The sequence below is a fragment of the Camelus dromedarius genome, chromosome 17 (genome assembly GCF_036321535.1).
Source record: "Camelus dromedarius isolate mCamDro1 chromosome 17, mCamDro1.pat, whole genome shotgun sequence".
NCBI lineage: Eukaryota > Metazoa > Chordata > Mammalia > Artiodactyla > Camelidae > Camelus > Camelus dromedarius.
In genome coordinates this window covers 9875221-9902769 of record NC_087452.1, presented here as the reverse complement: position 1 = coordinate 9902769, position 27549 = coordinate 9875221, and the positions used below count along the sequence as shown (strand labels likewise).

At 44.3% G+C, this 27549-nt stretch overlaps 1 protein-coding gene across 9 annotated transcripts in view; it reads left to right on the top strand.

The window, feature by feature from the left end:
• ITPR1 (inositol 1,4,5-trisphosphate receptor type 1) overlaps positions 1 to 27549 on the top strand; it is a 299982-nt gene that overhangs the window by 125033 nt on the left and 147400 nt on the right. For 6 of the 9 annotated variants that reach the window (XM_031470774.2, XM_064496297.1, XM_064496295.1 and 3 more), the window contains exons 11-22: positions 3315 to 3410; positions 5076 to 5120; positions 9027 to 9181; positions 14174 to 14273; positions 15291 to 15451; positions 15982 to 16123; positions 17853 to 18011; positions 20143 to 20315; positions 22218 to 22337; positions 23339 to 23533; positions 25944 to 26195; positions 26721 to 26862. In XM_031470774.2, the coding sequence (XP_031326634.1) occupies positions 3315 to 3410; positions 5076 to 5120; positions 9027 to 9181; positions 14174 to 14273; positions 15291 to 15451; positions 15982 to 16123; positions 17853 to 18011; positions 20143 to 20315; positions 22218 to 22337; positions 23339 to 23533; positions 25944 to 26195; positions 26721 to 26862 (1740 nt within the window). The remainder of the gene's footprint in view (positions 1 to 3314; positions 3411 to 5075; positions 5121 to 9026; positions 9182 to 14173; positions 14274 to 15290; positions 15452 to 15981; positions 16124 to 17852; positions 18012 to 20142; positions 20316 to 22217; positions 22338 to 23338; positions 23534 to 25943; positions 26196 to 26720; positions 26863 to 27549) is intronic. The other 3 variants (XM_031470776.2, XM_031470775.2, XM_064496296.1) reach the window with 1 other exon arrangement.

Below are 27549 nucleotides of genomic sequence, written 5' to 3'. Positions count from 1 at the left end.
AAGTTGACTGAAATGAATTAAACATGACAGCCTTTTGGGGAGAGTGTTTGAGGTACGGACTTCTAAAACTTTAGGTACTTAACTCAGAAGTTCCCTTCAGAACATATTTTTTTCTCCTGACAATAAGTAGCTGTATAATTTTTACTCCCTAAAAAATTCTTTCTGCCAGTTTTCCCTCTGAATATTCTAGGAAAACAGTGAATGTGGCCCTTTTTTATTTTTTCTTGAAGATTTTTTTTTTTGAAACTTGTGCTCCTTCAAAATAAGGAAGACATGCTATGTGTTTCATACTTGTCGTCATGATTTAGGTTTACGTTCTGCATCTTGAGCTTACTGCCAGTTTTACACAGTGTCGTGTCTTTTTACACGGGATGGAGGAACCTCACAATAGTATACAGGTGACCCGTGAACAACGCAGGGGTTGGGGGCACTGACCACCCCCCCACCCCGCCCCATATGTTTAACTCACAGTTGGCCCTTCATATGCGTGGTTCCTCTGTATCCGTGGATCCAATGAATCACGCAGCCCTGTAGTATTTAATACTGGAAAAACCCGCTTGTAAGTGGACCCCCGCCTTTCAAAGCCATGTGGTGCAAGGGTCACCTGGACTTGTTTCTCCCCTGCTGTCCTTTGTGGTGTCACCCTCTTGCATTTGACTTCCACATGTGTTATAAACCCCACAGTGCATTTTTATTTATTTTTGCCTTGTTTAAGGAGACACTTGTATTTAAAAAATAAGGAAAAATGGGAGAACAGGAGTCCTGTATCCACCTAGTTATCATCTCCAGCTCTCCACTCCGTGGTGTAGATTTGGGTTTGCATCTGGACTCATTTTCCTTCAGCCTGAAGAACTTCCTTATCATTTCTTGTAGTGCACGTCTGCCCCCGACCAACTTTCTCAGCCCTCATTTGAAGACGAGAAAATATGTTCAAATTGACCTGTGAAAACATCTTTATTTCACTTGCATTAAAAAAAATCAGTTTATTTTCCTTTTTTAAAATAATGGCTTCATTGAGATACACTGCATACAGCACACAATTCACAAATTTAAAGTGTGCAGTTCTCAATGGGTTTTTTACTAGATCCAAAGGAAGCCATTGACCCAGAGCAGTCCCACCCCATTTCTTGCCCCCTTACCACCTTACCAGCTCTGGTAACCGCGAACTCATTTTCTGTCTCTGTAGCTTTGCCCATGTTGGACATTTCACATAAACGGCATCCTACAATAGGTGGCCCTTTGTCTCTGGCTTCCTTTACCTAGCATCCAGTTTTCAAAGTTCATCCTTATTGCCACACGTGTCTGTACTTCTTTTTATTGTCTGATAATATTCCATTGTATGGATACACCAGATTTTATTATTCGTTGGCATTTGGATTGTTTGTGCTTTTTGGCTGTTAGAAATAATGCCGGTATGAACACGCATGTACCAGTTTCTGTGAGGACGTAGGTTTTCAGTCCTCCTGGGACTAGAATTGTGGGGCACGTGGTGACTCTGTGTTTAAGCTTTTGAGGGGATGCCAGACTGTCTTAAAGAACGGCTGCATTATTACATGTTTCCGCCTGCAATGTGTTAAAGGTACTGATTTCTCCATGTGGCCTTCATTTATGAAAGATACTCTTGTTGAACATAGAAGTTGGTAGATAGTTTTTTGTTTTCATGCTCGGAAGATGTTCATCCATCGTCCTCTTGCAGGCATTGTTTTCGAATGTGAATTCAGTGGTTTTCTTTGTTCCTGTATGTTGTGCCTCTGTTTTTTCCTAACTGCTTATAAAGAGTTTTCTTTTTATTTCTGATTTACATTAAACTAACCCTGCTGTGTCTTGATGTGTTTGTGAGCATGTGTATGTGTGTTTATCCTACTTGGAATTTATTGAGTTTCTTGAAATCTGTACGTAGTTATCAAAGTGGAAAAATTTAGGGTCACAATTTCTCCCATATTTTTCCAGCCCCCCCCTTACCCCAACCCACATAGGCATGCTGGATCATGTGATATTGTCTGACAGGTGGCTGAGTGCCTGGGTCACATTTTCCTGGTTCTTGCCTGCCCACCGCTTTATGATGATCTTCTGAAAATTGCAATACTACGTTGCTGAGTTTCTGGATTCTGTTGCCCTCCTTTAAAGAGTGTTGAGTTTTGTTTTTTCAGACAAAGTTACCTGTGGATCATTTTGATCCATTGGAAGCTTGTTCTAAAGCTTCATTGGATCAAGTGTATTGAGCTTTTGGGGGGGGGGGTGCTGGGGTAGACCTACTAGTAAGGCGTGACCCTTTTGACAGGTATGCAGAAATGCCCCAGGGCTCCAACGAGTCTCTCCCTTGGCTTATTAGAATCCGAACACCTTCTAGCCCTGTGTGAACTCCTGAGTTGTTGAGGGATAGCCTCCCTCTCACTTTTTATGTGGCCTTGTGGAGTCTCGCCTTACACATATGCCGCTGTGTATTCAGCCAAAGACTAAGGAAGGCCCCTGTGCAGATTTCTGGAGCTTTTTTCCCCAGGTAGCTTTGTGTTCTGCCCCAACAAATTCCAACCACCTCAGTCTCCTTAACTTCTGACCTGTCTCCTCAAGTCAATGAGACTGGTGTCCTCTGCTTGAACTCACCTTCCTGACCCTACTGTCCAGAGAGGACCTCCCAGCAGAAAGCTGGAACAGTCCTGGAGCTCACCTTCTCTGTCTTTCCTCGGAGAATATCTCAGTTGTGCCCACCTGTTGTCCAGCATCTGAACACAGTTGTTTTGTATGATTTATTCAGTTTTCTCGTTGTCTATGCTAAGTTCATATATTTTGTGTAGTGTCTAATTATTTATGGCTGCCAACTACCAATACCAGTTACTCCGTCATGAGCAGAGGCGAAAGGTACATTTCTCTTTATGGTAAATTGGCCCCGGCTCTGCGAGTACCAAGGTTCAGAGCACAGGTTTGTGGTTGTGTCACAGTGCACGAGGACACATGAAGATGGCCTTGACAGTTCTCCAGGAGATTCTTGGTTATTAGTTGTGCCTTTTGTGGATGAATTCCAGAATCTTAACTTCTTCATTTTGATTAAGGCAAATAATCTGAAAACAACTGAGTTTTATAATGTATTACAGCCATTTCACATTGATTAGGGGACTCTGTTTCTTCTTTGGAGAAACATTACTTTGCGTTAGATATGACACTTGCAGTGGGTTTTATTGGAAGATAATGATTTTTTTTTCAGCTAGTAAATATCATTCCTGACCTACGACTTCTGTGTGGTATCTCAGATTCAGGGTCATACTTATATGGACTGACATTCCTTCCTCTCCTGTTGATCGTCCCTCTTCTTGCAGGTGGTCCAACACGACCCATGTCGGGGTGGAGCAGGATATTGGAACAGCCTCTTCCGTTTCAAGCATCTTGCTACAGGGCACTACTTAGCAGCAGAGGTAAGTAGCAGCCCGGGTTTTTCTCTTACAAGGGTGATGCACTCCCCTTTCCTCACTTGGCTGTAGCCATTGGGTAGTCAGAGGCTCAGGGTAATGTTCAGTCACCTGGCTTTTCCTCCTGCTTGTCTGTTTCCTTCTGCCTCACTTCCCAGCTGATAGACACAAGAGTCAAAAATGATTTCACACATTTCAGTACTTGACGGGGGTTTTGATCAAGATGTGGGGAGAAAGTCAGTAGAAAATAATGCTGTCATGGGATGGGAATGTAATGTATAGCACGATGACTACAGTTAATAATACTGTATTGTATACAGTTGGCCCTTGAACGACTTGGGTTTGAGTTGCACAGGTCCACTTGCACGTGTGTATTTTCCATTCATAGCTACAGCACCACTCAGTCAGGGGCTGGTTGAATCCGAGGATGGAGAGGAACTGAGGATGTGGTGGAACCACAGATTTACACATTAATTCCCCCGTTGTTCAAGGGTCAACTGTATTTGAAAGTTGCTAAGAGAATAGAGCTTTAAAAAAAAAAAAAGAGAGAGAAAAGAATGCTAATCGGGGTTTCGGGATTATCTTTCCACTTTTCTGTGCGTACTACTCTCCCCGCATCTTATTTACCAACCCCGAGCCTAACATAAATGACCACAGCTCAGCTGTAGCGAAACGTGCTCTGGGAAGCTGGAAGTCTTAAGACACATGAAGAATTAGATGATTTTATAAAGCCTGATTTCTCAGAGCATTAGTGGAATAGACAGGGTATTTTACTTGCAGGAATGTCAAAAATCAAGGAGATGTACTCTATCGCTAAAGGGTTTTTGAGGAAAGCGAAGACTTGATGCTGAAGGATGGAAGGAAGTTCCCTTTTAATTTTTGCACTAAATTAAGGAGCCATCTTACTGTGTGACAGATGTTGAGTTTTACTCTGACCTGCTGGCAGATGTACGATGCATATTCATAGCAGATTCTACTTGTACATCAAAGGACACCTCCCAGCGTCTGGTGCCACTGCTGAGATTGCCCAGAGATTTTCAAGGTGCTGCGTGGGCGTCAGTTCTGCTTCTGCAGCTGACCCCGAGGAAATCTGAATCTCAATGTGCCAACACCCCTGGGATGCCTGACACTTGTATGAACATCATCAGATTTTGAAACACTGAAGAGCTGAAGACCAAGACTAAGTTGGGATTTTAAATGGAGCCATAGCAAATTTTGAACCCAGTTAACCAGCCATGAGAAATGTTGATTCCATGGTTTGCGGAAGATCAGTGGTGGTTGCGTTATCTGTTACGTTCTGGGGTGAACGTAGCTCTTGCTGGAAGTCAAACATTTTTTAAATTCTGAACTAGAAATAAGCAGGATTATCAATGACTGGCGACTGATGTTTTATTTATTTCAGGCTTTTAACTGTTGCTTTGCTAGTGGATTCTTTGTGTTCCTCTGTCTACACTTGAGAGCCGTCTATCAGTGACTTAGATTGTTCCGTGTGTGTTGTACTCGGTGTGTGACGTGTTGTTGTTGTGGCATGCTGGTTTTGTGAACGGAGGGAAGGGACAAGTTCTTAGCTGTCCAAAGATGTTCGCAGGCCTTGAAGTCTCCTGCAACTGGGGCCGAGTCCTTGAGAAACCAATGGATGTTTTAATTTCCTTAATGATTCTTTTCCATCAGGTAGACCCTGACTTTGAGGAAGAATGCCTGGAGTTTCAGCCCTCAGTAAGTATGGGCAAGAGCCTTCTTGTCTTCGTCTGGTAGGGTGAGGCCGTATGATCTGGAACCCTATGTAGGAAATGGCCCCTGCGGTCACTCAAGGGGAAGGGAAAACCTTATGCTGCCTTAAAAGAGAGTCTTGTTCTGAGCTTCCCACGAGGCCGGTCATATCCCCTTGTATCCTGATTGTTCCAAGAGACTGTCAGTCCTGATGCTTTTCCTGTGTGCTTAGTCAAGAGGTCTCTCCATCGCTAAGTTGCAGAAGTTCAAGGTACCTCTTGGAATGCTGCTAAGCTGGCGACAGCGATGGCCCCTGCCGAAGTCAGTCTTTTACAAACCAGTGCCCTTTTGCTGTTGAGCTGAATCTGTGACTCACTCAGGTTTTTCAAGGAATGAGTGTGTAACGTGGATACAGTCATGTAGACGGTGGAAGTACCGCACGAGGCGTGACCTCTGATTAGACCCTCAGTTGTCTAACCATCTGTCCTTGCTTTCTGCAGAGTCAGAAATAGGTTTTATAATGTGGTTTGGAATTTTCATGCCAACTGGATCTTTCTTTGGAGGCCAGATTGCCAATTAGTGCTGATATGGAGGCACTGGGGGGTTCTGGCGTCCACGGTTATGGGTTGAAGAGGGCAGTGGTTGTGTTACAGGGAACTGATGGGTGTAAGCCAACCAGTTCTCTTGTGGAGAGCTTCGTTCTGCTCTCGGGCTAATGGAACAAACAAAAACCCAAAGCGCTGCTGCTCTAACTGACGTTGTGTGTCCATGTGATCATCTCAGTGGTGAATATGGTAGTCGTGTTGAGGTATTATTTTTAGTAAAATTTTGAAAAAATTGGACTTTAAAGTAGGCACATTAATGAAAGGAGTTGAAATGGGTAGAGATTATACAGAACGTAATTGTCTTTGAAAGTGTTGCGTGTTCTGCAGTAGCCATGACCCTGCTGGCTGCATCTGGGGAGGATGCTAGCTTTGGAAGAAACACAGAGGAGTTCGAGCCGAGGGCGTCCCGCTCTTAGCTCCTGGACTTGCTGGGGGAGCTCGTCTCCTCTTTGCGGCTCCTCTCACGAGGGAGCACCAGCGGGTCCTGTTCCTTCCTTTCATGCTCTTCACTCTCACTGCTGGAGCTCAGTTCGAAAACTGACTTTCCGCAGTTACAGTGGCTTGGAAAACACTGACCTGGTCCCACTTTCCCGAGTGTGAGGAAAAGAATCTGTGCACATCATCCCTGCGAGTCTTCATTGGTGATTGTTTGAACACTTACACTGGAAGGGGCCCAAGTTCTCACAAGACAGTTCTTCCTTGCACATTTTCTGTTCTGAGAGGCAGGACTGTCGTTGTGGAACTCACATCCATTGGTCTTGGTGCTGCCCTCCGAGGTAGCAGAGTCAGTCTCCCCTCTGAGATGACTTTGAAGGAGGACCGTGGCTTCGTTCAGTAGGAGCTGATGTCCAAGCGAACCTTGGACTCTCTGGGGAACGGGACTGCTCTCCTGGCCTGGGGATGTGTGAGGGAAAGACGGGCATTTGTAATGTAGGAGGAAGAATGTAGTGAGAGAGAAGGGCGAGAGAGAGAGACAGACGTGAGTTTAAATAACAGACCCACCGCTTAGGCGCTGTGTGACTCTGGACAAGTTACCTTCCCTCTCCAAGCCTCAGTTCCCTCTTCCGTAGAGGTCAGCGATAAGCTCGTAACAACGAAGCGCGATGCCGTGCAGATGGAGTGCCTGGCCCTTGGCCAGCACTTACTAAATGGCGTATTTGGCTGATGAGCAGTTTCAATGCCTTTATATCCACCAGCTGATCTGGGCAGCAGAGCAGGTGTACGAAGGAACTAGGGCAGGTCTTTTCATCTCTGTTGGACAGGTGAGGAAGCAGAGAGTGGCCCTAATTGGGCACATGCCTCAGGGTCTCTGAGAGTTGAGTCATCTTTCTACTCTTTCATGTTTCTCCCATCCAGGGCGGGGGGATGTGCCAGCCGGCTTGGCTGCACATCTGGGCTGCACTGCTCTGGCTCCTCGGGACGTTGCCTGGGTGGTGGTCCTCGTGTGGAAGAGGGCTGTGTGCCGGGGCTCCCCCCACACCCACGACACCAGAAGCGCAGCTCCTGCCTCTGGGGGAAAGGTGTTAGCCTCGGCGGGTCCTGCACGCTTCACTCGTGGCTGGGAAAGTCGGAAGTTTGGGAGAGGAAGCCCCTCGCTCTGCTCTGCTCATTGGTCCTGTGTTTCCCTGAGACTGGCTCCCAGTGCTTGTGGTCTTGCCTGGGGCCCCACTCGCCTTTGTTGCTCTCGTCCTGCTAAATTCAGCAGCCCCTTTGAGCCACAGGCTCGACGCCAGAGGGAAAGAGAGAAAGGACACTCCGAGCCTGGCTCTGGGCTGACGGCCTTTTGCACGTGTGCCCTCCTCTCACTAGCGAGGATAGCACATGCCGACTGCACACGGAGGGAATGCCAGGACGCCTTTCTCAGTCACAGTCCGGGTGCAGTGGGCTCGGTGCACCTGTCATTTTTCTTTGGACATCTGGCAGGTCTGCAGTTCCACTGCCAGCCTGTAGCTGAGAACCAGGTCAGGGTTTATTTTGAAAGTGGTGTGTGGAACACTTCACAGGTAACAGGAGTTAGAAGAGGACGAATTCTGTTCCCAGTGCTGTCTCCTGAGCTGAGTTCCTGGAGATGTTCTGGTGTTCTCGAGTGGATTCTTACGCTCCTGTAGGTAGAGTAACAACCTACCTACAGGAGCTGTGGTCGGGAAGGGGAACGAGGTGTTGGAGGAGGGAGTGTGAGGGCAGGAAGACAGAGGTTTTGGGTATTGAAAGAATTATTTGTATTTTCCTTTTCTTTCTTATCTTTCCTTTTCTTTTCTCTCTCTCTCTTTTTCCTTCCCTTCCCTTCAACAGAAGTTGGGGCTGTTGATGAGCTGAAAAAGCAGACTATCGCCTGCCACCCTGGAACTCAGGCCCCGTGGAAGGAAATCCTCTCTCGCTCTCTCCTTTGCCTGCTAGATTTGGTTTCCTTTTCTCCATTCCATTTGGAAAGGAGGCAGGGCCTCAGCCTAAGCAAAGCAAGATGGAGACCAGGAAATTGTGGTTTTCCTAGTGCAGGCAGGTGGTTAATGTCATCTTGCAAGGATGTTAAACTTCAGAAATAATCCAGTGTGAAATCACAGAGCCGAGAGCAACTTTGCGAAGCTTATCAGGCGGGCGCGAGGCTGAGCGCGCTGCTTGCGTCTCCTCGGGCAGGTGGCCTTTGGAGACCAGAGTGTGTTGTTACAGTTTGTCAGGGAAGCTTTCGTCCTTGTCATCGGCCTTCGCTGTCAGATTCTCTTCAGTCTCAGTGAAATCCCTCACGTAGCAGGAGAGGCCCTTTCCCCCTGACCTGTGGGCAGCCCTCCTTGATTAATGATGAATATTTTTTTTTCAGGGCTAGTCTGACTTCTCAAACGTTTCTCTTGGCCACACGGGGGTAGCTGCTTACGAACACTTGGATTCAGGTCTATGTCACGTGATGCTTTCTCCTGGGAAGTAGCTGTGTCGCATTATCACGAGCCGTCTTGGCTGTAGGTTAACTCAGTGACACGTAACCAAGTCCGCAGGATACGTTTTCTCGGAGGGCTCCTGCCCTCTGCCCGCCACTGCACGTGGACGTGTCACTCGCGCGCTCTTCCCGCGGACAGCTATCGCTGCAGCCCCGTGTCGTTTAAGTATCTTTATTCCAACACGAGGAGGTAGAGCGTAAATATTCTTGGCAACGGGGGGCCGACTATCCTCTTCCACGACTGCTCTGAAACGGTGGTGCTTTCCTGCCAACTGCTGCCGGTCACTGTTCTCCCCTGTTCCTGTGGAGCGTGCGGTGATGGTAGTGAGGGGAGGGCGCGGCGCGCAGAGCCCTTGACTTGATGGCTTTCCTCCCCAGGTGGACCCGGATCAGGATGCCTCCCGAAGCAGGTTGCGGAACCCCCAAGAGAAGATGGTGTACTCCCTGGTCTCGGTGCCCGAAGGCAATGACATCTCCTCCATTTTCGAGCTAGACCCCACCACCCTCCGTGGAGGTGACAGCCTTGTCCCCAGGTATGGTTCCAACATGGCTTAGCCCAGTGAGGCAGGGCTGAGATGTGCAGCCTGGCTGGGTTTCTTGGAATCTAAAACATCACTGCCTTTCTGAAAGCTTTTGTACAGGATTTGGTAAAGGATATGTTCCGGCTACCCATTGAAATGGCATCTGATTTTTTGTTTGTTTGTTTTTTAACGGCTCATCAGTTACAAGTTCTCAGTAGCTGGATAAGAAGTGCCGTGTTTAGGTAAACAAGCCAAATTGTAAGTTTAAGTAGCTCAATATTTCTTGTTTCCTTGACTCTCTTCCTCCTTCCCAAACCTGAGAGATCTCCTGGTCAATTGAATAAACAATTGGAAGGAAATTCCAGAAGATGGAACATTGAAATCGCCTCAATGCACAGTAAATTTTATTAAATGTATTGAGAAATCAGACTAGTCTTCTTTGGCTATTTTATTAAATCTAACTCAGTTTCGTTGCATAAGAATGCATTTCTGGGCGAAATAACTGCACTGTAAATGGGACAAATCCTCAATCTTAACAAAATCAACAAAAACACTAATAGTGGCTGATGCTTGCTGAGTGCTGACTGCATGCCATTTATAATGCTAAATACTTGTGTTACATGCTTTCATCTTCATCAAAGCCCCTGTGAGAGAGGGCTTTCTTATAGATACGGAAACTGAGGCTCAGAGAATTGGAACAACTTGCCACAAGTCAGTGAGCCCCATTGCAGAGCCCCAAACCTTAAATGTTGAAGGCAGATGGGGTTGTTGCGGCGGCTCTGACTCTTCAGCACAGTGAGGGTTAGCGCAAGTCTCACCGGCATTGGCGGGTTCCATCCACAGCCCCTCTCTCTCAGGGTTACTTTGTGTGTGTCGTTGCCACTGACCTGCTCCCCAGAGCCAGGCTGTGAAAGTGGTAATGCAGCTTGGGTGCTGTCAGAATTAGAGGAGAATGCTCTCCTGTGCTGGGTCCTCTTCCCGTCTCTCTCCAAGCAATCAGCATAGGCAGTGTCCACATTTACAGCTGTGCATTCCCACCAGCCGTATGGGAGGGCTCCAGTTTCCCTGCGTTCTCCCCGTGGCTGGTGGGTATCTGTCTGTTTTAACTTCAGCCATCCTAGGAAGTGTGCAGTGGTGTCTCATTGTGGCTCTGACTTGCCTTTCTCTGACGTCTAATGATGTTGATCATCTTTTCCTGGGCATGCTAGCCATTTGTAGAGTGAATTTGGAGACATAACTATTCAGACCATTTGCTCATTTTTTGCCCATTTGAAAAACTGAGTTACGTGTCTTTTTATTGTTGAGTTTTAAGTGTTCTTTTGTGCTAGATACAAACCCCTTATCAGATAGGATTTGCAAATACTTTCTCCCATTCTGTAGACTTCTTCACTTTCTTGATGGTGTCTTTTGATCCACAGAAGTTTTTAACTTTGTTAAGGTCCAGTTTGTCTTTTTTTTTCTTAGGTTGCTACGCTTTTGGTTTCCTAAGAAATGACTGCCGAATCCGAGGTCACAGAGATGGATGCCAATGCTTTCTTGTGAGAGTTTTATAGTTTGTGCCCTTTCCACTTAGGTCTTTGATCAGTTTTGAGGTCATTTTTAAAAATACGGTTTGAAGTAGGGTAGATGGCCTTTTTAAACTGTCCTTTCTCCTTGACCACCTGCTTCTTACCTAGACAGGGATAGGGTCTGTAGAGTCCAACTGCGTTTCAGTTTAAGTGCTTTTCCATACGTTGTGTCCTCTCTTCTGGAAGTTCTTTGATGGATTTTTTTTTAAGCTCCCAGAAGGCAAGGGAACGATGTTTATTTATATGTGAAGTGTTTTAGTTTGTAAGGGATAACAAAGAATGAAACAATGTGATGTGAAATATCCGTCAGAAGGAACCTCATGGCATTCCCTTCGCGAAGAGAGGAATGAGGGGCCAGTTGCCCTAATCCCCGAGGGGTTAGAAATCGCCATGATCCAGTGGGGAGGGGAAGTTTGAGCTTCTAGGTCAGCTTGCCAAGCGACTTTGGTTGGTTATCAACCTCTGCTTCTGTATCCCCTTGATTTATGACTGTTTCTCTGTTGGAAAACTTTCTTTGTGGGCAGTTGCCCATAGACAGACTGATCATAAACTCATAAACAAGAGGAGCCTTGTGTGCACCCTGGAAAAGGTTGTCTGGCGTGGCCTACCAGTGGGTTCATTGCTATGATCTTGGACCTGGTCTCAGCTTTTTAAATTTTTATCTGTTCTTGCCCTTGGCCGCTTACCTCACAGCCAGAAAGGAACAGGGCCTCTTCCTTGTTAATTCAGTGGAGTCCATAGAAAAATCTTAGGAGGAGTACACTCATTTCCCTCCATCTTAAAGTTGTGCTAAATTTGGCTTCTTTGAAGATGAGAAAGTCAGGGGGTAGATAAATGGAAGTACTTAAAATGTTACCAATAAAGAACTTTTTGTGATAGTTACTCTTTGAAAGAACCCTTCCTAGCCAAAATGAAAGGAATAGTGGCAAATCCTTGTTATAATAAACAAGATAATAAAGTTGCAGTCTATGTAAATTAGATGCATTAAATGAGCACTGGGAGAGCATGGCTCTTTTGCAGGTGTCCTTATCATGACTTCTGAGTTAAGGACTGGGGATGGGACTTAAGGAGAATAGACAGAATGCCCTGGGTGTTTTAAATGAACTTCAACATAGAGCTGTGTAGAACATAATCAATCATCCACTTAAAAAGTAAGCGCCAACTTTGGTTATACTTTGAAAATAGGGAAATGAATCCAAGTTGCTCAGAAGAAAAAAATGTAAATCTCTGTCAAATTTCGAGTTCACGTGGTTTAGTTTATATTCATGCTATTCAAGGTAAATATCACTTGTAATGTTCCAGACAGAGTGAAGGAAGGCAGAGGCTCTACTGAAGAGATGTTCCTGGTTTGCTGTGTCTCCCGTCTGCCTGTTTCCCATGAACTTGGGATGCTGTTGTTTTGAATTCCTCTTAATGCAAATGACTTCCATGCTCCCCTCTCTGCCCTGGTCCTACTGGTGTTTAAAGTTCCAACTCCAGTTTTCTGTAACAAAAATATTCCCTGACTCTCTGAAGCCTCCTGGGTCTCCTCCTCTAAAAGTCCCGCAGGACTTAACCTTGACTGTCTCCCATCTTAATGCTTTTTAATGTATGTCTCCTGTTACTTACCACTGCTTGGCATTCATTCATCTCTAACTAATGTGTTGGTAGACTCCTTAAGTGCATAAATTATGTCATTATTCCGACTACTTTTTTTTAAAAAAGGCAAATATGAGAAACATTGTAAAATGATCCGTGCTCACTGTAAAAAGAAACAACAACAAAAACGTTTTAAAATCTCATGAAGAACAAAGAAGCAAGTAAAAATCATGTAAAATATAACCATTCAGAGATAACTGCAGTTACCATTTTGGTTTTCTATAGTTTCAGGCACGTCTCTGGGCACACACTTGTGTATAATTTATCATAAATGAACCATAAGCTATTTTTAACATTTTTTCCCACTGAACAGTGTGTCCTGTTCATATTCCAGAGTAAGTGAATATTGATTGTAGTCATTTTAAAGAACTGTGTACCACTCTGGCATAGATTACTATAATTAACTAGTCCATTATTGAGTTACTGGGTTGTTTGCAATGCTCTACTATCATAAACAATGCTCTGTTGAACATCTTTATGCCTCATTTTGCATCTGTGCTGCCATCTCTTAAAGAAGAAATATAAAAATGGGATTGCTAGGTCAAAAGACGGATACACTTTTACATGCATGTTATACAAAGTGCCTGGCTTGCTTCCAGAGATGAACATGTTGATATTCTTACCATGAGTGCAGGAGACCGCATTTCTCTACGTGCTTGTCAGTGCTGGGCTGTATTTGTCTCTGAAGTCTTCGGAATATGCTACAATAAAATCATGTATTTTAATTTGTGTAAATTGAGGAGGTTGAATGTGTGCTTCCGTGTCATTGGTCATTTATATTTCTTTGTTAAATTACTGTTTTGTGTAACACCTGTTCGACTTTCATTTCCAATAGTCATGATGTTTTTCGTACTGATCTTTGAGATCTCTTTATATATGTGGATTCATAGCTTTTATTCTTTTCCTTCAGGTTGTCATTTTACTTTCAATTTTGTTGATGAGTTTTTTCTGCATGGAGATGTAAAATTTAAACTATGTAATAAGATGCATCCATTTCTTACTTTTAAATTTTAGAAATCTTGTGTTTTGTTAAGTGCTTCGAAAGGCTTTCCCTACCACAAGATTATTAAATAGTGACTCACATTTTCTCCTGGGAATTTTATGATTTTATTTTTTGCTTTATTGATCCATATGAAAATTTCAATTAACTGCTTTTTCATCTCTCATGATACATACTAATAGATACTCAGTAAATACTTCTTGTTACTCTGTTTCATGCTTAGTTTGTTCTAAGATAGTCATTCATGGGATAAAATTTTCTACAAGTGTATCTTGGAGATATTTCGGGTTTGCTTCCAGACTACTGCAATACGGTGACTATCTCAGTAAAGTGAGTCACACACATTTTTTTGGTTTACCAGGGCATATAAAAGTCATGTTTGCACTACACTATTATCTATTAAGTGTGCAAATATTACATCTAAAAAACAATGTACATATCTTAATTAAAAAAATACTTTATTGATAAAATGGCCCTGATAAACCTGCTCAGCGAATTAACCTCCAATTTGCAAGAAACACAGTGTCCGTGAAGAGCAGTAAGGCAAAGTGCGATGGAATGAGGTCTGCCTGCATTTAGAAATTCACATCACGAGAGTTGTTATGAATGATTTGCTCTTGTAGGTGTATCAGGATGTATCTTGGACCAGAATCGTTTGCTCCTAAATTTGTGTTGTCCAGTGTATGCAGCAGAAAACCATCTGGTGTCCTTTTTTATTCTGATGGATGGATTCTAAGCCAGTGACTATAGAACACCTAAACATTCCTGTCCCTAAAATCCTTTTTTCCGTCCCTTTAGAAACTCCTATGTCCGGCTCAGACACCTGTGTACTAATACCTGGGTTCACAGCACAAACATCCCCATTGACAAGGAAGAGGAAAAACCCGTGATGCTGAAGGTAAGTCCCAGAACTTGGCTGCTTCCCCTCAGTCGTATGCTCCCTGATGAAAGGGCTCCTTTGAGGACAGAGCAGGGTGGGAGGGTGGGGGTAGGATGGGGTGGATGGACCTCTGAAGTTTTTGTTCCTTTGGCGAGAGTGTGGTCATGGACAAACTCGAATATGATGAAAGATTTCTTTCCAAGGGACCTGGCTAAGGCAAGCCCAGGGCTTTTGAAATAACTAGAACCTTTTATTTTATTCCATGGCTTCTACCCTAAAGGTTGAGCAATTGTCTGGATTTCATGTCTGTCTGAAGGATGATTTTGGCTGGGGGAATGTTTGCTTATGCCTTGAGGTATAATCACATACTTGTCGATTTTCCCCACTCTTTATTATTTTTTTTTATTTCTCTTTGCATTTAGATGTACACTTTTATTTCTTGAAAGTTCTTCCAGCCTCTCTAATTTCTCTCCCTGAAGCCCGCCTCTCCTTTCTCACCTTATCCAGGATCGTAGAGCATAAATACACGACCCAGGGTTTTTCTTCTTTAAGAATGGAATGATACTGTCACATAATTCTTTTTTTTTTTTTTTTTTTTGGTGATGAGGAAAATGATTGGAATTTTTTCTCCTTTTATGAACATTTTCAGGTATATGGAAAAGTTGAAAGATTGGTACAGCATCTACCCTTAGAATACTCTCAGAATCAGTAATTACCATTTTGTACATTTCTCCTCTGTGTTTATAAACATGTTTTTAAATGACAAGAGTCTTACGTGCTCCCGGTAACAAATGAAGCTATAACACCACAGAAGTGCCCCATTCCTGCCTCACTTTCCCCCACAATACCAACCTCTAGATGTAGCAACTGTGAACGGCACTTCCTTCCAGATGCTTTTCTATGTGCAGTTGACTTTAACTGCAAGATAGCTTCCAGCTTTTGGATTGCCCAGTGTCCCATAGATAACAGCATTTGATTAATGTCTTACCCTCTCAATCCAAGAGACTGTCTCACAAAGACTGTCTTGCATTTCAGATCGGCACGTCTCCTGTGAAGGAGGACAAGGAGGCGTTTGCCATAGTTCCAGTTTCTCCTGCTGAGGTTCGGGACCTGGACTTCGCCAACGATGCCAGCAAAGTGCTGGGCTCCATAGCGGGGAAGCTGGAGAAGGGCACCATCACCCAGAATGAAAGGAGGTGGGGCTCCCTGCGAGCTTTAAGCACACTCATCCTCACCCACGGTGGAGTTTTTAAATCCCTTGCGGGGAGAGAGAGACAGGGCTCTGAAGAGCTGTGTGTGAGCAGCAGGCCTTAGCGCTCCTGGCTTGCTTCATCTGTCGGTCTTGTGCTTTTCAAGAAGTGGTTTCCTTTGCTTTCACTGTTCTGCAAGTCTGTAAGGTTGTAAAGCTCTCCTTCTTTCTCTGTCTCCCTGCCTCCAACTTGGCCTCTGGAACCATCTTACTAAACATCAGGGGTTGAGGCTACTCTGAGATGAAATGTGATGTCTCATATTTTGTGAAGCTGATAATCTTTTTGTGGACAGTGAGGTCTTGTCTCTATCTCACTCTTACTGGTAATTGGCCTCAGTTGACAGTTTCAAGGAAATTGGGAAGAATAGATCTGCTTCTGTTTAACAGGTTTGTTAGGCCTGAAGGCTTCCAAGGTGAAGCTTTCAGCCTGTTGAACATCAAACACTTCCCATCTCTAATGGCTTCTTTCCTCCTAAGATCTGTAACCAAGCTGCTGGAAGACTTGGTCTACTTTGTCACCGGCGGAACTAATTCTGGCCAAGACGTTCTTGAAGTGGTCTTCTCCAAGCCCAACAGAGAACGGCAGAAACTGATGCGAGAACAGAATATTCTCAAGCAGGTCAGTAAGATGGGACATTCTGGTGTCACTGCTCTTACAGAGGGCTGTGGTGACTCCCACCTGGAAGGTTTGCTCAGTTGACTTTTTTTTTTCAAAAAGCTGACTTAATTTTTTAAAGCAGTTTTAAGTTCACAGCAAAAGTGAGTAGAAAGTAGGGAGTTCCCCTACACCTCACACCTCCAGGCACACCTCACTTCCCCATTATTAACACCCCCACCTGTGTGGTACCTATGTTAAAATTGACGAACCTATATGGATACATCATCATTGCCCAAAGTCTATAGTTTACGTTAGGGTTCACTCTTGGTGTTGAGCAGTCTACGAGTTCAAACAAATGCATAATGACATGTATCCACCATTATAATATACAGAGTACAGAGTTTCGTTGCCCTAAAAATCCTCCGTGTCTGCGTGTTTGTCCCTCCCTCCCCACTAACCCCTGATCTTTTTACTGTCTCCATAGTTTTAAGCCTTTTCCAGAAGGTCATACAGTTAGAATCATAGCTTTTTCAGACTGACTTCTTTCACTTAGTAAAATGCATTTATGTTTCCTTCATCTTTTCACGGTCTGACAGTTGACTTGATTGTTAACACACTTGTTGAAAATCAGCCATGTGAGAATTTACCTGTTAGGAATTCCAACAAGAATTCAGCTGACAGCTTTTTTTTTCCTGAAAAATAATATCAATAGCAATGTATTCTTAAGGCTGGGAGACGTGGGGTATCTGATAAACTCGGAAGGCCTTCAGAGGCTCTTATAGGAACTGTTACAAATCACCACCAAATCTTTCCATGAAGAGTGAGTGGAAAATAGAATGAGCTCACAGAATATACATAGATGATATTATTTTTCATAAATTTAAATAAACTGGTAGAAACAAATTGGAGGAAAGTGACAAATCCAGGTTAGGTGACGTGCACAGAAGTGTATACCATCTAGTTCTCTAAGCTGTTGGAACCTGGGCCACAAGCGTGGCTTGGAAATTCTAGGCCACCAGAGCCAACAGAAACACCTGTCAGTTACAGGCTCCATAGTTCTCCATCGGAACTTGGGATTTGAGAATCCTTTCTCCTTTTGGACCGTAATAGACGAAAGTTTATTAATACTCCATCTTGTTTCAACAAAGATTTTAAGTCCCAGAAAAAGCAATGCCCTACCATTTCATGTGATGACACCCAAATTAGACCTGTGGCTTAATGTCATGCTTGTGACCACAACAGCAATTCCTAGAGGGGCAGAAACAGTGTGATTCAGTGGGGGAGCCTCCGTGGGGCACTTGGGTGAGCTCTTGACTTACAGACCTGACAGCTAGTTGTCTGCCTTTATCCTTACAGCGCCCTTGTGAACTAGGTACTATTCTTTCCCTGTTACTGATGAGAAGGATGAAGGTTGCCTTGTCCATGATCTGATACCTGTAGGAAAGTGATAAACATGTGCGATTTCGACCTAGAACCTGCTGACTCCAGATCTGCTCTGAAGCACTGCTTGAGACACTGCCGTTGCGCGTGTTTGAGAGCCAGCTAGGTCCAGGTGGACTGAACTCTGTGAGGAGCCAGTCCCAGCTGAGGGAATGAATGCAGTTTTCAGGTTAATGGTTTTTGGGAAGGAGAGACTTTTCTGTGGGGCTCAGCCACCCTTCAGGTTCTACTGCTGCACTACTTCCGAGGAGAGGGTTAGCCATGACAACACCAGATGATGGCGGTTTTTATCCTTTCTTCTCGCAAACAGATCTTCAAGTTGTTACAGGCCCCATTCACAGACTGCGGTGACGGCCCGATGCTGCGGCTGGAGGAGCTGGGGGACCAGCGGCACGCGCCCTTCAGACACATCTGCCGGCTCTGCTACAGGGTCCTGAGGCACTCGCAGCAAGACTACAGGAAGAACCAGGTAGGGGCTGGGGACTGATGGGAAGTGATGGCCAGTTTCCTCCCCGAGGTTCGTGTACTTTCCTGAGTGAGTTTTGAGTGTCCCACATATGTTTATTGAATGGCTAGAGAGCAGTCCATTGTTAAGTTTGCTCTTCAAAAGGAAGCACAGATTGTTTTGCAAGTGTGGGGAGAAGATGTGTTAGGAGTCCTCGAGACGGACACCTGGAAATCCTCCTCCTTTGGAGGGAGGCCTTTCAGTGAGATTTGTGTGTGTGTGTGTGTGTGTGTGTGAGACACTGGTGTCACATATATAGTATTTTTATTGCTCATTCTCTCAATGCTTAGGGGCAAAATGATTCCACGTGCTTTTAGTGAAGATGGGGTAAAGTCTTTCCCTCCTGGTCCTTCCATTTCCTCCAGTCTCTGCTGGTGACTTTCTTTTTAGTTTGGTTCTGGCTCATGTTTTATGATATTGTAAGTCACCATCTATGTCATGACTGTAAATACACATACAAAGTATATATTCTGTCCATGAACTAAACGTTTTAACCTCTCTGAGGCTTCCATACAATTAGAGAGTCTAAGGAATTGCTGTGTCAGTGGTCCTCAACTGGGAGTAATTTTGTCCCTTAGGGGACGGGTAGCAATGCCTGGAGACCCTTCTGATTGTCCCAACTTGTGGATCCTACTGGCCTCTAGTGGGTAGAGGCCAGACATGCTGGTAAAAATCCAACCAGGCACAGCACAGTGCCCCTGCAACAAGGAATTACCTGGCCTGAGAAGTCAGTACACAGTGCTCAGCTTGAGAACCACCCCCTCCCCATAAACTACTGTAGGTGCAGAGAACGATGCTTATTATAACCTGTTCTCCCACCCCTGTCTTGTGTTACAAGAAATTTTGTTTTTAAGCTTTGACTGCTACTATGTCTGACCTTTTAATTTAAACTCTTCTCTGTAAAGGTTTTTTGTGTGTGTCATCAAGATAGCATTGATCATAAGTAATGCTCTGAAGTATGAGGTGTAACCTTGCTCTCAAGTATTTCAAACCTTTCACTCTGCCTTTGCTGCTGCTGTTGAGATACAAGGCATCGTGTGCCTGTGATGCTATGTGAATTCGTTAGGACACGTTGCCTTTGGGCACTGTGGTTACTTTAAATCCACCCGCAGTGCATTAATACCACACTCACCTGGTGCCCGAGAGGTTTTATTCTGCTCCTGTCTTCCGTCTTCCATTGAGGATCTCTGAGAGCCTGTAGCGTGTCCATTGCTTCTCCACGAGGGGACCAACCCAGTCCCTCTTCCTGCTGCCACTTTCCGTGTGTCTCCTTGGTTGTTAATGGACCCTGATAAATTCCCAAATTTGTGTCCTTATCAAGTGTGGGCTTAAAAGTGGCCCCTGTCCACTGTCTTAGTCCTGAGTTACTTTCAGAATCTTGGAATTAATGGGAAAAAAAAAGTAAACGAAGTTTCAAGGGCCATTCGAACTTGGAGCAAGCAAATAGTCTATCTTGGACAGGGAAATATCTTTGAATAGCAACCAGCAAGTACTCCTAAGAGGCTTCCTTGAGTTTTCAAATAGTTCTGTGGAATGTCATGTCTTATCCCCAGAGAGAACCCAGAGATGTTTTCATATGTTCTAAGAATATGGTTGACTAGCTTAGGCATTCCCAACTTGCTTCTGCTACCTATTGGCTTTAAAAGTGTATTTTTACCCCAGATAAAGAAAACACAGTGGGGTAACATTGTTCTAAATATCTGGGTAGGATTAGCTGTGTTTACACAGCAGCACAGGGCAGTGAGGCACAGTTAAATCCTCTTGAATTAGTAATAAAATCAGAGCTGAAAAACAGCTTTTGACCTTTTAGAAAAAATAAGTCACTACATTAAAATTTATACTGTGCACTTAATAAAATGCCCATCTGCAAACACAGGATATTTTACTTAATTACATCTGTGTAGCAGGTTTAGTAAAATAAAGCACAGGAGGGAGTTTGCAGCTGTGGCCCTGGATTAGCAAGTTGTGGAGAGCGCTCCCCTGTGATTTCCCTCACGGACAGTCATTGTCGGGGGATGCTGCTGCGCTCCTTATTTTCAACCTAACTGTGCTGTCATTTGTCCTCCCTGCTGACTTCTCTTTGGTTTCTTCACAGGAGTACATAGCCAAGCAGTTTGGCTTCATGCAGAAGCAGATTGGCTATGATGTGTTGGCCGAAGACACCATCACCGCCCTGCTCCACAATAATCGGAAACTCCTGGAAAAACACATCACCGCCGCGGAGATCGACACGTTTGTCAGTCTGGTGCGAAAGAACAGGGAGCCCAGGTGAGGCGGAGGTGGGGCTGACCCGCCGAAGGTGTCTGTGCGTCTGTGATGCAGGCACTGAGCCGGTCCTAGTGCTTTTTACTAGATTTCCTTTGTTTGGGGCCGCTAGTGACCGATTTGGGTTGAGCGGGTCTTGAGAGGCACTTGGATGAGCAGTGGAAAGAACGTTGTATTGGAATGAGACCGCGTAGAATCCTAGCTCCAACGTTTACCAGCTGGGTGACCTTGGCTTTCCCGCTGAGCTTTCATTTCTTCATCTGCTAGATAGGTAGTTACAAAAATTAAATGAGGATAAATACACGTGAAGTGCCTGGCACCTGGTAGATACGAAGTAAATGACACCGATTGTTGGTCACTCATTTGCTTCTTAGCGTCCCCGATGATCAGTTAGAACCGCCCCCGCCCCCATCCCCTGCCTCCAAACATCATCAGTAAGCCCCTGGCACGGAGTTGTTACGTGAGTATTTTTATTAGACGTTAGTGAATTCTGTCCATTCTATTGCGTGCGTACAGCTCCCCCCCTCCCCCACACTCGTCCCTCTTTTCTTCTCCCTCTTAAGTAATTAAGATCCACACCATTTCAGGTGAAGTGGGAAACAGTTTACACTGTGGATGTCATGAGCAGTGACACTGGAGAGCTGCAAGCGTTGTTATAAAAATGACTGCTCCCCGGGGGAGGGCATAGTTCAGGGGTATAGTGCGCGCCCAGCATGCGTGAGGTCCTGCGTTCAGTCCCCAGTACCGCCATTCAAATAAATAAGTCAATAAACCTAATTACCCACATCCCCCCCAAAAAATTTAAAAAAAAATGCTCCCGCCCATTAAAATAAATAACATTTTATGGACCATTCTCATGGGCCAGGGAGTCAACTAAGTAAGCGTTTTACATGAAGTAGCTCGTTTAGTCCTCAGAAGAGCCCTCTGAGGCTTTATGTTACCCTTCTCTGTAGCTGAGAAAACTGAAGCACAGTGAGGTTAAGCCATTTCCCCCAAATGGCAGTACATGTCCAAACGCAGCGGACAGGAACCAGAACCGAGATTCTGACTCGGGCCTCCAGCATCCGAGCCTTGTCCCTCGCCACCCCCAGTACCCTGCGTCCCCTACCATTTCTTCCTGACGTGAACTCTTTTCTGGGTTGTTCCTTTTGTTCATTTTGCCCTCGTCAACTCTTCACCCACCACAGCCACTGCCATCCTTCCTCTATTTTTTTTTTTTAAATCTTAGGAAGGTCTGTATTTTTTTTAATTATGGTATAGTTGATTTACAATATTAGTTTTAGGTATACAACATAGTGATTCAATATTTTTGTAGATGATACTCCATTTAAAGTTACTACAAAGCAGTGGCTCTGTTTCCCTGGGCTGTACAATGTATCCTTGGTGCACATTTATTTTATGCACAGTAGCTTGTATCTCTTAATCCCCTACCCCTAGCATGCCTCTCCTTCCCCTCTCCCCACTGGGAACTACTAGTTCTCTGTATCTGTGGTTTCTGTTTTGTTACATACATTCATTTATTTTTTAGATTCCATGTATGAGTGTTAGCAGAGTACCTGCTTTCTCTGACTTATTTCACTAAGCATAACACTCTCTGGGTCCATGCATGTTGTTGCAAATGGCTAATGTTCTTTTTAATGCCATCCTTCCTCTTTTGCTCTTCCCTCCCTCTTTCTTTCTTCTCTCTCTCTCTTTTCTTTGTTTCTTTTCTCTCTCTCCCTCCCTCCCTCCCTCTGGTGTCTGGGTTTCTGGTGCTGCATGGACATCAGCACTAACACCCAAAGCCTCACTGACTTTTGTTAAAGGTATGTTGGATCTGTCCTCTTGAGGGAGAGCCAGGCTCCCAGAACCCAACCTCTGCTCTGTCTCCAGAAAACATTTTGTTTGGTTTCTGTTTCTCGACAGATTCTTAGATTACCTCTCCGACCTCTGCGTGTCCATGAACAAATCAATTCCGGTGACCCAGGAACTGATATGTAAAGCTGTGCTGAATCCAACCAACGCTGACATCCTGATTGAGACCAAGTGAGTAGGGGTCAGAGAGTTAAGACCAAGAAAGAAGAGAACAGGATTTAGATGGAGCATGTGTGGTTCAGGGGATGTCTGGGCTTGTGAGTAATAAAACCTAACCCATCGGTTTCTGAGGTCGGGTCGGCTGGCATTTGATTGTCCTCTTGCAAAGGTCTTGATTAGGGGAATTACTTGGTTTGCTTTCGGTGTGGCGCCCTCTGCAGGGTGACGTCACTTTGCTTACTGGTTTAAAACTGCTGTGAACTCAGCAGGGAGTGTTTCACACACCCTGGGTTTAATTTTAAGAATTTAAAGTTCTCTAATTATGATCATCCATTTTAAATTTTAAAGGCGATAACTCACTTTTGATACTAAGTCAACACAAAGAGCTTGTTCAGTTACCTCTGTTCAACAAGTGTTCATTTGTCCACAGCAGCTTTGGTGGTAGTAGTGGTGATTCATTTTTAGCAAGGGAGAAATTTTCCTGAGAAATATAGTGCCAGTAATGTGTAAATGTTAAAAAAAAGAAATATTTATTTAAAAACACTAAATTATGCCCTGAACTAGTGATAGTTTTGTTTTGTCTCTCTGATTAACTTAATTTGGGGCTTGGGCTAATGCAGATTTTCTCAACCTTGGCATTTCGACATTGGGGTCAAAGAATTGTCTGCTGTGGGGACTGTCCTGTGCATTGTAGGATGTTCAGCAGGATCCCTGCTTGTACCCACTAGATGCCAGCAGGACCCCTCCCGTGTAGTTGGGACAAGCAGAAGTGTCTCCAGATGTTACCACACGTCCCCTGGGGAGGCACAGTCAGCCTGGTGGAGAACCACTGGGTTCAGGCATATGAGGAAGCTAATGTTGGGCGCTTTGCGGTCCTCCCAGCAGGAGGAACAGAATGCTCATCTGTGTATGTCCTTATGTGGAAAGTAAAGCTGGAGTTCCACGCATGAGTATAGTTGATCAGAGATTAGCGAGGACTTCAGACGTAATGAGTTTTTCCTCTTGCTTTGCAGGTTGGTGCTTTCTCGTTTTGAATTTGAAGGGGTTTCCACTGGGGAGAATGCCTTGGAGGCAGGAGAGGATGAAGAAGAGGTATGGCTATTCTGGAGGGACAGCAACAAAGAGATTCGCAGTAAGAGTGTCCGAGAGCTGGCACAGGACGCGAAGGAGGGGCAGAAGGAGGACCGAGACGTTCTCAGCTACTACAGGTGAGCTGGCGTCACAAGGTGTCCTCTGATGAGGTCGCCTAACAGGGAGGCAGGTGTGTATTTTAGGAGCTTGTAGACTGTAAGTTTCATCAATAATTAGATAGTAAATTGAGAGCTGGGTGGGGCTCGATCAGAGGAAGGGCGAGTGCTCGCATCTCCCCTTAGTTCCAGTTCACCCTCACATAGCGCGGCACAGGGATGTTTTGCAGGAGTTTAGAGCCAGGCTGTGGGGTCACTTCTCTTCATGCTCCCTTTCTGACATTGGTCAACTTACCCACCTCTTTATGGCCCAGTTTCTTTTTTTTTTAATCTACAAATTAGAGAAAGTTATACCAACCTCGTAGGACTTTTGCAGACAGAGGTGTGTATGTGTGTACACACATCTATTTGTCTGTCTCTTTTTCCACATCCACACACACATCCTATTTCTCTATCAATCTATGTGCACGGAATGAAAAACCATGAATTCACATTCAACACATCCAATTCCATTCCAACACCATAGGGTTATTGTAGCCTTCACCCTTCCTGTGTTCATAACTAACTCCCGCCTCTGACCGTGAGAACCGGCTGGCATTGTCCCCGCTGTGTTTACATGTTGGCTCAGTCTCTCCCTCTGCCAGCCACCTCCTCCATCCCAGTGTCTCCCCTGTCCCAGCTCTAAGACCTGTTGGTTCTGCCTCCTCAAGGGAAGGGAACCAACAGATGCCTTGAAAGGAAAAGAAAAGGGAAGGAAAGATGGAGACGTGCTCGCAGCATTTCTTAGTAAAAATAAGTAAAACTTTGCAGTTACAATGTCCTTATTGCCTCCCGTATTCTGTTCTCTGCATTCATGCAGGTGGTGTGTGACCTTCCGCATTCTTTGTGTGTTAATGTTTTACTATATTTGTTTGCATTCATAAGTAATACATAGTATTTTATGAGTCTTAAAACTTTGTATTAATGGCTCCATACTCTGAGTTCCATTCTGAAACCTGCCTTACTTATTCTGTGTTGTTTCTGAAATGTATTCATGCTAATGGTGGTGGGTCCATTTCTTTAATTTTGACGGCTGAATGCTATTCCGTTTTACTAATGTGCCACATTTTCCTCGCTCTTTGATAGTCAGTGTATACCATAATTTAGTTTTTCATGTCAGAAAACATCCTTGTTCAAATCTGGGTGTATGCATAGGAGTTTCCATTGCACAGCAGGAGGGGAATTTTGAGATTGGGGGGGTATGAATATTTTAAATTTGATTAAGGAGTCCTAAATTGGATATTTTGGTGTACATTCCCACCAGTTGTCAAAGTTGTCAATGAGAACTTTTGTTTGTCTGTGCTATCTCTGAATGCTGTGTTGCTATCTCTAAATTAAATTGTTTTTAATTTCTGTTAATCTTAGGAGAATGAAATAGGCCCTATTTTAATTTGCATTTCACTGATACCTCGTGGGGTTGAGAACAGTTCCAAGTCATGATTATCGGTAGGAAATAGGGCCTTAAAGTCGGAGGGTAGACTTTGCCCCTGTGAATGCTTACGGCTTTCTTACTTCACATTGCAAGTTTGGTTACCCTTTTAATGTTTGATATATCATTCTCCTGAGAATGGATGAGAAAGAATGCTTCACTGGTCACGTTTGGAAGCTAACAAGGATCACAGGTAATTGCGTGATGAAGAAACTAAGACATTTTGAGGAGTCCCCTACTTTTTACACCGTTTTTCACATGTGGTAAAAGTCAAAGAGTAGAGCTGTTTGAGATAAGACCATAAAAGTATCATAAGATTTCTGAATAGACTCAGTAAAGGTGAAACCTTTACGATTTCCTATGGGATCTTTTTTTTTTTTTTTAATTGAAGTATAGCCAGTGACAATGCATCAATTTCTGGTGTACAGCATAATGTTTCAGTCATACATAGACATATATATATCCGTTTTCATAGTCTTTTTCATTATAGGTTATTATAAGATATTGAATATAGTTCCCTGTGCTGTACAGAAGAAACTTGTTGTTTATCTATTTCACATATAGTAGTTAGTATTTGCAATTCTCGAACTCCCAATTTGTACCTTCCTACCCCGTTCCCCTCTGTGTGGTCTTTAATGTACTGTGTAAAAACAGAGCTAGATGTCCATCCTCAGCCTAATTTTTTCCCCCATTTTATAAAATAAACAAGGGCCAAATGGAATCATCTAGCCACATAATTACTCCCTCACAGCAGGGTAGACACGTGTGACTGTTGGCATGGCTTGAACTGTTCCCTTTTCCACTTGGTACAGAAGCCAGAGTTGGGCGTACAAAAGCAAGTCACGGGTGTTGATGTAAAAGTTCAGACGGCCAGATGTCACTTCTGTGAGAGTCGGGGCCCCGGGACCCTCCTGCCGTGCATTCCCATGGGAGTGAGCTCCTTGTGACTTGCCTCTTCTGCAGGTACCAGCTGAACCTCTTTGCGAGGATGTGCCTGGACCGCCAGTACCTTGCCATCAATGAAATATCAGGCCAGCTGGACGTGGACCTCATTCTCCGCTGCATGTCTGACGAGAACCTGCCCTACGACCTGAGGGCGTCCTTCTGCCGTCTCATGCTTCACATGCACGTGGACCGAGACCCCCAGGAGCAAGTCACGCCCGTGAAATACGCCCGCCTCTGGTCCGAGATCCCGTCCGAGATCGCCATTGACGAGTGAGCCTGGCCCCTTGTCCTTGGCAAGATCTCATGTTGCCTTGAAACTTCTGATTTACATGGTTATCTGTAGCAGTAGGCACACTGCGTAGGTTCAGGTGAAGTGTAGTTCAGTCAGAGAAGAAGGATGGAGTCGTTTTCTCCTTAAAGTTAACATCGAATTAAGGGGTGCCAGGTATTTCTTTTCTCAAGAATAAAAGATGGCACGATTGTACTTTTATATCTTGTTTCTCTCTTTTATGCAACAAATATTTGAGTGTCTGCCACATGCCAGGCTCACGGCATCTGTGGACAAACAAGAAAACTGTCTCTACATTCGTGGGGAAAGACAGGCAAGAAGCAATAAATGACTAAAGTACATGCCGAGGTGATAGGTGCTCGGGGGGACATGGAAGGAGGGGCAGGAGGGTGGGAAGTGTTGGGGATGGCGGGGTTGGCTTTTGAGGCTGAGCAGACAGGGGAGACCTCCCTGGGAAGAACTTGAAATGTGATTTCCTTTTTTTTTCTTTTCTTCTTTCCGTTTAGCTATGACAGTAGTGGAACGTCCAAAGATGAAATTAAGGAGAGGTTTGCGCAGACCATGGAGTTCGTGGAGGAGTATTTAAGAGATGTGGTTTGTCAGAGGTTTCCCTTCTCTGACAAGGAGAAAAATAAACTTACATTTGAGGTAACTCCTGGCGAAGTGATCTGCTTGTTTTATCTGCGTTTTATCGATTATTTTTCTATGGGGTAAATAGAAAATGTGGGGCGATTTTTTTTTTTTTTGTCACGATACTGTGGCTTTGTAATGAAGAGGAATTCAGCTCAGTTTTGCTGCAGAATAAAACGGAAGTAATACCAGTCACTTGGCTTCTGGTAGTTATGCTCTTAGAAGAAATACATGTGGTGCATTGAATCACGCAAAATGGTAGAACATTGTGTATACTCTATACATATATTGAGTGACAAGAAAGAAAAAGACTGTATGTGGGACCTGTTAGAGATTAATCATTTGAGGGGCATAAGTCCTTATTACCTTTGAGTTGAATATTTCTCTTTGAAACCATTTTTCCTTTTAAGGACTTGTATTTCCAAGGATCGCAGTGTTATCTGCGTCCTTGCTGGGATAACTTAGGTCGCCTTGTGTTATCTTTGGGAAGCTGTACAGACCCAGTGATTCGGTCTATTTTTCATTAACCAGTAGCTTTGCAGGTTTTCACTTCATATTTTTTCTCATGATGAAACGAAATGAAAATTGATCAGAAATTGCAAGTAAAATGTATGCCTTCTCTTGCCGTAAGGAGGGTCAGAATCAGCCGTAGATAAACAAGTCAGTGTAAAATGGAACTGAAGGATACAGATGACTTAAAACCAT